Raw genomic sequence first — 13488 nt, forward strand, 5'->3', positions numbered from 1 at the left:
GCCGGGTGCCACCACACCCGGAGACACTCAGCGAAGAGAGGGGGTGTTGGGGTGAACAAACCGAGCGCTCCCTCCTAACGCCGCATCCAGCTAAACAAAGCATGTCATCACCCCGCGCCTTTGTTGTCAGACTGCGACCGTCCATCGGCCCCAGCTAGCATCACCGACCCGCTCTGCAGGAGGCGCACAGAGAAGAAGAACTCGCTCAATAATGATCCGTGTTACGTTTCCACGCAGCTGAATCCTCCCGACAGTGGGGTCAGAGGCGGGTCGAGCTGAAGGAACCAGCCGCTGTTTGAGGAAGGTTAGACAGAACGAGGAGGTGAGCTAATGCTAGCCCGCTAACTGCTAGCTAACACCGCTGCTCCATTTTAACCCGACTGTTAACTGTTTCGTGGGAAGGTTTTACACGATCGTGACCGAATGAGTGACACTGTGGATGTTTGAGGCTCGTCTCGCTTCACACACCCGCGTTAACCAGCCAACGCTAATAAGTTAGCCCGGTGTCAGCTAAGCTAACGGTAGCTAGCAGCAGGTCAAAAATGAGAGAAGTTGGTTGTGTGTAGAGGTTTTGTGGGAGCACAGTAGTTCTAATGAGGCTCTGAAGAATAAAAAACTCACTCTTCATCACAACCTGACAGAGGCTGGGTATCTAAACTGCAAATAAACCCAGAGACAGTGTGTTTCTATGACATGCAATCACTGATCTGCACATGTTTGTGTCCATGTAACATACTTACTGAGCATTTATGCTTTCACATAACATCATGCTTAGATCTCATATCAATAATTTAAAAGCAGAAATTAGTCTTACATTGAAATCAGATTGAGAAATTACCTGGTTCTATACTTTTATCTTTCAGATGATAGCACTGTCCACATGTTATCAATATTACCAATCTATGCAGGTTTGATAGTTTGACCTTATCCCTTCAATACAACACTGAGTCTATGCACAGTCTTGAGAGTTGAATGTCAATAACTGATTAAATATACAGCAGATCAGATTATTTCTGATCAGTTGTCTAAATATGCCACACGCCTTCTGATCAATCATTTTATCCACGGTTCTCAGAAATATAATATAGTGCTAATTTGTAAGATTATATTCTAATATTACAATTAACAGCTTACTCTTCTGCACAGCATTTCTCTCTCTTCATGTCTTTTGTCTAGCGCAGTGTTTAAAAAGCTACTTTCAATTTTATTTATTTGAAAGTCTAATATCTCTGTCTTCCTTTTTCCCGCCTCGCTCAGAGTCCACATGTCGTCGGCAGCAGAGACGGTGGAAAATGCCTCCATCATTTCAGAGAGTGTGTCCCATGATGGAAACCGCTTGTGGCTAGGCAACATCGATCCCAAAATCACAGAGTGAGTAAACCCACAGTTATTCAACAAACTGCAGCATCGTGTTGAGTATTGGTTATTAAAGAGTCCAGTCACATGTTGATACATATGCTTCTGTTTACATTAGAGCTAAAACAACTAGAACAACAGTGCAATTTATTTTGACATACAATCTAATCATCCTATTTCAAGGCCTTAAAAGTTACTGGAATATAAATTGAAAATATATTTTGTCAAAAAATCTTAACATTTCAACATGTGAGCTCGGCACCTGAGTGAACAACAAAGTTAGTATTTGATTTTAGCAGCAATAAGTGTTGAATCTGAGGAGGCTGTTGCGTAGTCTACAATATGAACCTGAAGCAGTGCTTTTTAACTCGCCTGCCTCTGCCTCATAGAGAGGCAACACATTGTGTGTGCACTTATATGATTGATTAACTGTGTGCATAGTATGTGTGTGTGTGTCGCAGCCTGAGACTGAGCAGACTGGGCTGGGTGTGTGAAAGAGAGGCAGCGAGGCGTGGAGACCTGCTGTGCTAAGGAGCAGCCATCATTCCTCACTCACCTGCCCTGTTTACTCTCTCTGTGTCAGTCTGGTGTGTGTGTGTTGGTGTGTGTGCATGGACAAGCATGTTTAAATACACAGGTGATGTTTGGGTGGCAGCTGGTGGAGGTGCAGGCTTCAACACACTGAGGTGTCTGTGATCATTATTTGTGTGTCTTGCTTTACACGACATAATGTATACAAGTAGACATCCTTCAGTTGTTTGTGTGTGTGTGTGTGTGTGGGGGATTGGAGAACCCTGTTACGTATGATGCGATGGAGAGGAGGTAGTTTTTTTTTTTCTTGGGGTGAGGGGTGTGTTTGTGTGCCTGTGGGGGCTGCTGGAGAATGTATGGGCAGCAGCTCTGGTGGGAGTCTAGACAGGCGTTTCCTTCCCCTTTCCCTGCTCTGCTCTACTTCTCCTTAAATAGCCCACTACGTTACAGTATAGAGGGAAAACAAGAGAAATGCCCGTGGCCCCTGATGCTGATTGGGAAGATTAATTAGCTCCTGGATAGCATACGTAGTGCTCCCTCTGTTTGTCCCGGTAAGTCAGGGCAAAACTCTCAGTGCGGAGGGGGAATGTGGGAAATGCAAGGTGCTGACTATGAGTGTGTGATGCCAAAACATGGGACAACACAGGTTGCTTTCAAAATATTAAATGAATAGTGAATAAAATTATTGTGCAAGTTTTTTTCTTGGGTAATTAGAGATCTAATCTCTTGAGCTACAAGATTGTATCTGAGTCATCAATCAAGACTTAGATTTTGGATTTTAGGTTTAATTAATGATGATGCTTTATTTCTTTGACAGTTTTTTTTTCAGATTTTCAGTCATTTGGAAGAAAATGTGGTTAATTTGAATTTACAATAAAGCAGTACGTTGCTCAAATGATCTTCTCAGAGCTTCTTGTCGCGGACGTAGAAATCCCACGTACTTGTTGCATCCAGTGAGACTTTTCCTCTGTCTTTGCCTTTCTCACCGAGCAGAAGCACAGCAGGTGGAACCACAGTTTTCACCACATATCCATGTTTTTTGTTCTGTTGGTTGCTCGGAGAGGGAATTTCTCATTAGTGGTGATCCATCACCTTCCTCCTCTTTGTTCACCTTCTGGCCGTCATGCTACAAGTTGTGTTGTGTGTCTGGAAGTTGTCGTGGTTTTTAATAGAAGCCCTTGTAACCATCATCTTACTTATATAGAAATTACAGTTCGCAGCCTTGGCAGAAAGCAGCCCCTCACCCCCCCACCTCTCTAATTTTGTCTCCCCTCTGACCTGCACCTTTTTGGATCAAATCCTTCTCCCCTTTCCTTCCTTCCTCTTTTGTGGGTTCCTGAGCTCTTGTATCTCTCCTACCTGGCTCCTCACCTCCTCTCTTCTCTTGGCTTCTCATCCTCCTCCTCTTCCTCCACCTTTCACCTTGCCGCCAACATCCCCTCTCTGAACTTTACTCTTCCTCTCCCCCACCTTTCCCTCCCTTTCCTCGGCCCCTCTCCTCCTCTTCCTCCGGTGGTTTTTACAACCCCCAGGAGGAGCGGCCCATTGTAGTTCAGCTCACCAGCATCCAAAAATGTTCTTAGAGTGATCCCTCGCACATTAACCCATATGCACAGATGTGCAGCATGTATTTATTTGAATATATATCAGTATTAAAACACGTGATATTACTTGATATACAGAATTTAAGCTTTGTTGCATTTGGCTGACATGTCATTTCCTGATCAGCGTTGCAGAAGTTCAGCGGTGGGCAAACTGTTTGAGTAAGAGTGAAGCAAAGTCCTATAAGTAATAACTTTATTATAGTATAGTCTTTCCTGTTTAAATAAGCCTATAGTGCAGGAAGAGCCACCTTCACATGGGAGCCTTACAGGGTGTTGTCTGGGAAAAGCAGAAATTCTCCTTGGCCTAAAGCCCCCGAGGGAGTCGTAGAGGGGTGGAAGACATTAGTACAACCTGTAGCTTAAAGCCACAAGTCAGCCTCAGTGACCCACACTGAATCTTATTCTCACACACACACACACGCACACACACATTCAGGATTAACAATAACAATAACAACAATAAACAATCAAAGGTTGAATAATTGATTATTGTCCTGTCCCCATTGTCCTGTCATACGAAGCATTCATTCTTGGGACTGGACACAAGGTTACAGCACTGAAACAAAGACACTGGAATTTGTCATTAGATACATGTTTATATTATATATCTTTTTACATTCCATAAATTTATGAATTAGAGGAACATTCATATTGTGATACATGAGAAAATGTCATTTTCTCATCAATTCAGCCAAAAGAGGAAATTAAATGTTTTTTTCTTCTCTACTAATGTGTAGTTTCTTTTCAAGGTCTTAACCAGGCACCTCTCAGGGGTTAAGAATGACCGAAGAAGACGCTGTATATGAGCTGTTAAATTATTATTATAATCGATTGGCAGAAAATAAATCTGCAAAAAACAAGTGATTGATTTCTTCTGTTAGTTAAGTTATTTTCAGGAAAACTGCTAAACACTCACTGGCTCCAGCCTCTCGTATATGAATATTCAGTCTATTTCCTTGTATTCAAAGATATTTTAATCAATTTTCTTACAGGTCATTGAACAAACAATGAATCAAGAGAATAATTTGCAAACTAATCAGTAATGTGATTGGTCCATAGCTGCAGCCCAACAAGTATCAGAGATCTAAGACGACAATCTGAGAAAAACAGGCCTCATAAAATCCCAAATTATATACTATTATAATTTCACATTATAATTTCACTGTTGATTAGTGAAATGAAATAAGGACCTGCTGCTCAGCATGTCTTGGAAACAGGCAGACAGCACCTGTTTTTTACAGCCATATACAGCGGCAATGAATGCAGTTTATATGTGACCCTGAAGACATTTCTCAACATAATAATGTTTTATTTTTCCCCCATGGCAGCTCGTCGACAGCAACATGTGCTCACACACTCGCACATATCTCTTCGGTGACAGCATATCTGTGTTCATGTGTAGTCCAACAGTCTCCGGCAGGTCCACACAGCCAGTGGATGTTTGTGCGGAGCTCGGTGCCCAGGGGGGATTTTAGGCTTCCTCTGTTTTATTCCCTCATTGTCCTGCTACTGTATCCTCAGCATTGTCTCAATAAAAGATTTACTGTCAGTGGCTGCCACACCAGCTGGCCCGCTGCTAAAAAGGTGTCATGGAGAGAAAGCTGTCATTCTCATTAGCCCTATCTGATGCAGACACAGAGTTCAGGCTGGCAAATCCAATGTGGGGTACAGGTCTATGCAGGCTAACTGTTCATAGTGCATGTTTTTAATCATAAAGGGATGTTTTAATCATGTATGTTAAAGTTTGAATACATTCTTATAAGCTAAACCTACATATTAGCCATGATTTGACTCTGTCCTCTCTTCTGTCTTACGACCTCTGTCTCCGCAGGTATCACCTGGTGAAGTTGTTGGAGAGGTTTGGGGAGGTGAAACAGTTTGACTTCCTGTTCCACAAGTCGGGGCCTTTAGAGGGACAGCCACGGGGCTACTGCTTTGTCAACTTCAGCACCAGAGAGGTACACACAAGATGAAGGGATTTGTATTTAATTTATTTTATATATGTTTGTGTAAACTAATCTTAGATGCGCTAAATGTGGAGCTTTCTGCTTATCTCAAGTGTCTATCCCCAATGTTTCTTTTAATAAAAACTACATGCAACATGCGTCACACATTTTGAAAGTAAAATTCTTGTAAATACAGATAAATTCTTTTAAATTTCAATAAATTACTAAATCCACTACCTGTCAATCACGGGGATTAGTACTATACTGTACCGTGTCTACATTGATTTGTGTTACACAGACTCCGATCACAGGTTTTATTTGATCAAATCAAGTCGGACGGCAAGACTGCATTTGTTTTAGAACAGGAGTCAATAGTCGGCTCAGCCTCTCGGGGTTCAGCGGGCAGTATTTGTTTTGGACTGAGCTCAGGGATCATGATAAACATCTCGTTTCACAGCTACTATCTATCAGTGGGATATGACGCCCTCCCAAAAGGAATATACAGAGGAAGTGTGTGTTTATCTAACTCACTCACACACACTTAGAAACCCGCTGACACACACACACACACACACACACACACACACACACACACACACACACACACACACACACACACACACACACAGATAGATAGAAGTACTTCATAAAAATATAATTTAGCGTCAAAGCCACTCGTTTGATCAGATAAACCTGCATTTACTCACACAGCCTCTGAAACACACACAGTTGTTGTCTACGTGTATGAAGTGGCACATCATCATCATCTATTATTGTTTTTGCCGTCTCTCTGTTGTGAGGACTAATGATTTAATGACTCGAGTGCATCATTCATCAATCATCCCGGCTGATGTTTAATCATAATTGTAAAAGATCTGATCCTCTGTTTCATCGTGTGCCTGCAGGAGGCAGAGCGGGCGATCCAGTGTTTAAATGGGAAGCTAGCTTTGTCCAAGAAGCTGGTTGTGCGATGGGCGCACGCACAGGTGAGGGTGAGTGTCAAACTCCTGTTCCAACATTTAAAATCTTGCACACCCTGATGGCTCAGTGAATTAATACATATAAAGTAGAGCCTGACTTAGAGGTTGGCTGATGAAATCGGCCGATATGAACCTTTCATAGACGTATCGTTATCAACCGCAGCCTTATCAGAGAACTTTCCTTTTACACAATAATCAATGCAGAAAAGATTTCAATTCATGTTTGAATTTTACATAAAAAAGGTTTATTTTTTTTAAATAAAATGTTTATATATTTGGTTGTATTTGTGTTTTCTTTTTACTTAATTAATGATTATAAAGTTTGTTTTAATTGTAATATATGAAGCCCCAGTTACATTTCTTTGTCATAACGATTTGATAACAACCTCTTAGGAAACTTAAAAAAAATTCAATATAAATTGGTATATCCATATCTATAGGTTAGCCAGAGGAAATATACAGCTGTGCATTCAAAACATTGTATCATTGACTTTCGAGATTGTATCATTGACTTTCAGAGATAAGACATAAAGAGTGGAAATCTTAAAGAAATAAACAATAATTCTTGAGATGAACATTGTTGACTGGGACACCACTTGTACCTCTGGTAAAAGCTATTAAAAGCATCTGTCAGTTTTCATTTCTCACATTAGTCCTCCAGTGGTCAGTGTATGCAGAGCAGTGGGATCCCAGCAAAGCTTATGTATGTCTCTTAACAATGGACAGCCTACTGGCAATGGGTGAAGGGATATCCTGTATAGAGACGAATCACGCCCTACACACACATACACACGCATACACACAAACACATAGTAGAGTGAGGTCAAGGTCAACTCTAAGACAACACGCTGTCGGATAAATCTGCTCACACATTGATTGTGGCTGAGCTCGATCCACCGTTACAACCAAAAATAGAAGGTCAGGTTATTGATGCTGTGATAAACTGTGGATTTTAGCAGTTTTTATCCCAAAAGTTCCATTAACATACAGAAACTAGTGTTAGGGCTTTGTGCATAAAACTTGAAGCGCAGACAACTGTGTCTTAAAGTGATTGCTGGATACTCATGTGTTTGTGTAGCTGCAGAGTGAGGGAGAGAGTGAGATGCGGGACGAGTGTGTTTTCAGTTTTTGGTTTGGGTGCAAAAGTGTTATTTTTTTATTATTTTATTACACTTTCCTTCATCCTTTTTATTGAGATAAACTATAAAAGTTCAGTTATCCTGAAAGAGTTAAATATATCAGACTTTCTCAGTCAGTGGCAGTCACTTGGGATTTTCTTAACAGTTTGATTATCGTTCTGCTCAGTCATTGAACACACATCCCATGAAAGTGGCTTTTTTAAGTTTTTATTCAGCCTCTCTGACACACAAGTGACATGATGGGATAAGTGAGTCAGAAACAGTTTGTGCTGAAGTCGTCGACAGATTTCCGGACTTACATCTTGATTTAATTACATTGTATTGAAAGAGAGGAAATTATGTTGATGTATATTTTAGTATTGAAGTGTTTGGTCCAAGTCTTAACAAACATCCGTGAATTTCCAAATCAAATATTGCAACTGTTTAACAATTGTGTCTTATTGTTTTATATTGATAAATTGAGCCATATTGTCTGTGAATGTTTATTGAAAAGGGACGATGTACAGTAATTAACATGCATCCAACATGTAAATGAACCAGATTCGGCCATGCAGGCTTTGTTTTCATCACCAGTCCCAGTCGGGTTGATGGTTAAAAAACTGAAATTATGTGTGTCACATTTAAAGATTGAAAAATTAATGAATACTTGATTCCAATCAATCGACAGAACATTAATTGGCAACTGTTCTGATATCGGCTAATATGTCCTTTTTAAGATAAAATTACAAAATATTTAAAAATAAGTTTGAATATTTCCCTTTTTTAAAGAAGCAATTTTAATTAGTTAAAGTTAAAATCAAGTAAATTGTTGATTAATTGAGAAAATAATCATCAGTTTAATAAAAAATAAAATGTTATCTGCAGTCGTAGTTAATGTATTTGCACATGAATTGAATTATAATCCGACTATAATTTCAAAAACCACATCATCAGGAACCTGCTGTGTTAACATCCTTAATGTCTGGTGACTGTAATCAGCCATTGTTACATGTTCAACACTCAAATCCAGCTGTGAGGTTTTTATAGTGTCGGCTATTGGGATGTTTTTGATGCATTCCAGCTCCAGGCCTTTAGAAATAGGTGGAAGGGAAGGGTCCTGGCTGGTGGAGCGGTCATTGTTTTAGACCTATTCTTGGCTTTACATGTTCTTTATTTCTCAGGACAGAATGTAAGACCTCGCGTGTGCTTTTCGTGCATGTATGTAACTTCGGTGCCACGTCCAGCAGCCGGGACACTGTCAGATAATTTCCAAGCATCACATTCCTGCCCATGGCTGGGGGGGGGATGTCTCTCATACTCGTCATGTGACTCCTGTTTTTGTCTCTTTCTTTTTTTTCTCTCCACAGGTTTGACGAAGTCTGTGTTGGCTGGTGGAGATGTGTGGCAGGGGGTTTTGAAAAGGAATGAGTGCAGACGTTGGTTGTTGCTCCTCAGCTGCTCCCATGTTATCCTCCCTCATGCCTTTTAGGGCGTGACCGTGAGCTGGACGCACACACGGCTCCCGTTTGGTTTCTGTCTGTTCGACCAGACGCAAACAAAATCAATGCAGCAGTTTAGTAACGTTCATGTTTGCGGGAGGAAGCTGGAGTTGGCTCTGACGAGAACCGCTGTCAGTGTTTATCAGGAGGTCTGATGCTGTCTACATACAATAAAAACAAGTGATGCTCAAGTTTTTGTGTATTTAGCAGAAACAAAAATTCCAATCTTATCAGCCACAACAAAATTTTAGATGTAATTAGACGCTGGGTGTGAGCTGTAATCCACATCATCATCATCATCATCATCATCATCATCTACACACAATCTGCATTAGATACTCTCGGCCTGAACAGGACAGTCGTCAATCTTTTAGTCTCTCCCACTGACTGTCTGTTTCTGTGACTATCTACATGTCTCTTTCTCGCCTGTGAATTTATCCCTTTGTTTGTGTCTCTCCATCTGTGTCCATCACTGTTTGTGTTTTTTTGTTTTTGTTTTGTTTGGGCCATGTGTGTGTCATCTGCAGAGGTTTGAAGGTTTCCGTAACGACAAGACGATGCCTCCGAGCCTGGAGCCGTCGTCGAGCGGTGCCGGAGAGGACGGAGCCTTAACAGCCAATCACCTCAGGTTGGTACAAACCACACAACACCGCTCTAATCGTTGCTGTTACCGTGTGTACAGTGTTGAATGTGAAAACACTGTTATAGTAGATAAACCAACCAAATGACAGGAAGACTGAACCTTTCCAACGAGATTACGTGACACGGTTAGAAACTGTCTGGCAGTAAACTTAAGGAATAAATGATTTGCCTCTACTTTCTCCTAAATGTCATTTTAACCAATTGCCTGAGACAGAAGTTACTAAGCTAAGTGTGTGTTGGACGATCGAACAGCATCTGAAACAACATTCCTCTGGCAATTTCTGTAACTCTCGGAAACTGGCATTGTTACATTCACATGCACGTCATGCAGCGGAAATACGATGTTGAACGAGCGAGACGCTCAAGCTCTTTCAATTTCCACACATTACTTTCTCTCACTTTCATGGGTGCAACGCCATAAACGCCTTTGAGGAAACATTGTCCAAAAGTGCGTAGCGTTATGTCCCTAGCTATAAACCCTTCAAAGATATTATATGTAACAATTCTTCTTCAAAATGTTTAAAAACAACTAGACCTTTGTTATATGTTTTCTTGACTTGTTTGCATATTTAAAAAATGTTTCCAACAATTTTCCAACCGAGAGAAATCCAACATTTTATTTAAGGTAACAGGACATGGAATTTTGGTCGCCTTTTAATTGTGTTCTTCTCTTTACTCTGCAATTGCTACAACTTCCAGGTCAAACAACTTATGATTAAGGAAAAACGCACTGCTAGCCAGTTAGCCAGTTAGCTGTGTTCGTATTGCTCGCTCGTAATGGATCACAATTATCAATTTGGCTTTGCTGCATAACGTGAATAAAACTTGAAAACATTACCTCATCCGTAAACATGATTTGCACCTGAGAGGCATCAGGGACATTTTCAACTCTCACGCTGCTTCATGACATCATTAAACTCGGTTCTCTTGTTATTGTTTTGATGGAGAGACCCCTACCGGCCAAAGTTACACATCGTACGTTTAACCTGTAGCTGTGTTCCGATTGGCACAAACACCTTTTTGAACATACTTGCCTCCTTCATTAACCTGTGTCGCTCACCTACCTCCACACATCCTCCTCTGTCCTCCAGCTCGGCCCCTGAAACGATCACAGCGGAGCTCTGAGTGCTCGTTGCGTTTCGCCACAAACCTCAGTTCAAGTTGAGTTCATCTGGACTCACACTTTGGCTCCGAAAGCTTCTGGGTGGAAACGCTAAAGTTCTGTCAAAGTAAATTACAACGTGTTTCGTTGTTGTGGCTACACTTGCGACCTGACATCAGCATATGCACACACACACACACACACACACACACACACACACACACACACACACACACACACACACACACACACACACACACACACACACACACACACACACACACACACTGTAAGCACGCCAGTCACATCGAGCACTGTTAAGTCAGTAAAAGGCCTCTTGTGCTCGCGGTGTCAACTCTTGCCGAGACAATCCGGTGTGTGTAGCAGAGCGTTGGCCGGCGGTGCTTCTCAGGAAAGGTTGCACACTTTGATTCTAGTGTAAACTTCAAAATCACTCTCCGCACAGAACAGGGGAGGAAATATATACAGTCTTTTCCTGCTTTGTCCACCGATATCCCCTCTAGGTGTTCCCTCGCTCTTACTCGTTCACTTGTTTCCTCGTTCACTCACCTGCACCGTAATCTTTCTCCCAACCTCCTCTCACTTGCTCCTTCAGATTTTCTCGCAGTCTCTCGCTCGGTCCCCCTTTTCCCCTCATTTCTCTCCATAATACCGAGAGCACTAATAACTCCTCTTCTTTCCCCCTTCAGCCACGAGCCGAGATCTGTCCATCACTCACTCCGACTCTCACCCTCAAGTCCAACACTGGTATTTTCCCCACCTCACATCTCCTCTCTCTCTCTCCTTTTTCCCCTCCCCTCCTCCAGCACGAGTGCTAAAATCCGCGCCATCGAGGCCAAGCTCCAGATGATGGATGAGAACCCAGACGATGACTACTCGGGCCCGTCGGCCTACGTTCACAACAAACCGCCAGAGAGGAAACGATGGGAGCCCTACAATAAATCCCACCACAACAACCAGAGCAGGCCCTTCCGCAAGTTTAGGAGATGACCCCATGCTCCGAGACAACCCCCACCACCACCACAGCTCAGCCCCCCTGCCTACACACAAACAGACTCTATACAGTAGATATTATACAGACTTTATCTGGGAATAAAAGATTTTTGAAGTTGTTCCTTTCAGAACTTTGACTCTTTTAGGAGTAATCATGGAGAAGTACCTAAAGTGTTTTATTATTAGGGCCTAAGCACTCAGCACGGACCCTATTGGAATTGCTTCGATCATTATTATTATGATTATTTTTGGTTACAGTACATAATTAGTTATCATTTAGTCTTCAATGACGCCCCCAAACCTGACTGCTGTACAGGTTGGATCCCTCACCACTCTCGTGCTTTCACTTTGTTACAGAGACTTAACACAGGTGCATCATCCAGCTGTGGTTTGCAGGCACTAAAGGAAAGAGAAATTATTATTATTATTAGATTCTGGGTTTTTTTTTTACTTCCAGATCAAATTATTTAAATGAGAGGTCCTCACTTTTCAGTGTTTGTCTTGATTCAAGACGTCAAACCAGGAGAAAGCAAATAGGATTTATAACGGGTTTGTATTAATGGAGTTTAAATGAGAAGCCACTCAGCGACAATTAGTGTGAGCAGCAGTTTGTTACGTGTAAAGTGTCGTGTTTTTCCCCCGAATAATTTGCTCTTTTTCTTTTTTTTTCTTGAATCCAATTTTTCTACGACTGCAGTCCAATCATTTTTACAAACGTTATGTGGCATGGAGATTGTTTTTATTTTCATTTTCAATTAAAGGTAATTGAATATCTCATCCGCAGCGTGTGGTTTCATGACATTTTATAGGTTGTACGCAAGATTCAGTTAAATGAGTTGTGCTGTTATAGCAACATTAAAATGCCCTCAGCCCGAAACGCTGTTGCTGATATTAAAGAATAGGATCTTAAGAAATGCGGTAACCTCGCTTCACCTCTTTAAAATACAAATAAAAGCAGATCCACTGTTATTCAGCGTGGATCATAAATGTTTTCCACCACATAGAATTACCATGACGTCCCACATTTTCTGTAATAATTGATTAATCCTGGTTATTTTAAACACTGATTATGTTTTAAGCCCCATTTCCTTCTTTTTTTCTACTGGAATATTAAATATTTTCTTAATTTGTGCTATCCCCAAAAACATTTGAGTCAATAATTTCAATCCTTTTGAGGCTGACTGAATGTGGGTTTAATCTTGTTTTGTGTGTTGTTCTACTGGAGCACAGGGATGTTGTTGATGTGATCTGAATTGTGTGACCTGCAGTGCGAGGCTGTAAAAAAAAAAATCATTTTCAGGGCAAAAATATATTTTAACTAATAATATTTAACTTGCATCTTAATATGAAAGATAAATAACACTGCAGCAGGGAGACGGATCGATAACAAGATGACAGAACATTATTTCACGCGCGCTGGAGAAACCAAATCCTACCTCTTGACATCATCCACTCGTTTCCTGTTCTGATTTCTTTGTTGTTGTAAATTCACCAGATCGCAGAATATCTCTGATGTTCGTCAGATCAGCTGAACGGTTCCTTTGTGCCATGTGTGCGCATTTATCTGTTTTCAAAATAAAGGCCCCGTTCGTTCAAATATGTCACAGTCGTTTCTCCTGCAGAATAATGACGAAGCTTTATTATTATTTTTGGGGGGTCTGGGTGTATTCTTTTAGGTTTTGGTGTTTGTGAACTA

At 41.2% G+C, this 13488-nt stretch overlaps 1 protein-coding gene across 2 annotated transcripts; it reads left to right on the forward strand.

Annotated features, from left to right (window-relative positions):
- Positions 1-39: 39 nt before the first annotated feature.
- rbm18 (RNA binding motif protein 18) lies at positions 40-13389 on the forward strand. 2 transcript variants are annotated; one of them, XM_035184512.2, is made up of 6 exons: positions 40-322; positions 1258-1371; positions 5323-5449; positions 6343-6429; positions 9562-9662; positions 11606-13389. In XM_035184512.2, the coding sequence occupies exons 2-6, from the start codon at positions 1265-1267 to the stop codon at positions 11787-11789; spliced, it is 606 nt and encodes a 201-aa protein (XP_035040403.1). In that variant the 5' UTR covers positions 40-322; positions 1258-1264; the 3' UTR covers positions 11790-13389. The 2 variants fall into 2 exon arrangements, with proteins under 2 accessions (XP_035040403.1, XP_035040404.1); XM_035184513.2 differs by having other exon boundaries at positions 6343-6423.
- The last annotated feature ends 99 nt before the right edge of the window (positions 13390-13488 follow it).

Source organism: Hippoglossus stenolepis, chromosome 18 (genome assembly GCF_022539355.2).
Source record: "Hippoglossus stenolepis isolate QCI-W04-F060 chromosome 18, HSTE1.2, whole genome shotgun sequence".
Taxonomy (NCBI): domain Eukaryota; kingdom Metazoa; phylum Chordata; class Actinopteri; order Pleuronectiformes; family Pleuronectidae; genus Hippoglossus; species Hippoglossus stenolepis.

Coding starts and splice junctions, on each gene's coding strand:
- rbm18 (XM_035184512.2), top strand. CDS start 1,265: ATGTCGTCGGCAGCAGAGACGGTGGAAAATGCCTCCATCATTTCAGAG. Junction 1,372..5,322: donor ATCGATCCCAAAATCACAGA/GTGAGTAAACCC, acceptor CTGTCTCCGCAG/GTATCACCTGGTGAAGTTGT. Junction 5,450..6,342: donor TCAACTTCAGCACCAGAGAG/GTACACACAAGA, acceptor GTGTGCCTGCAG/GAGGCAGAGCGGGCGATCCA.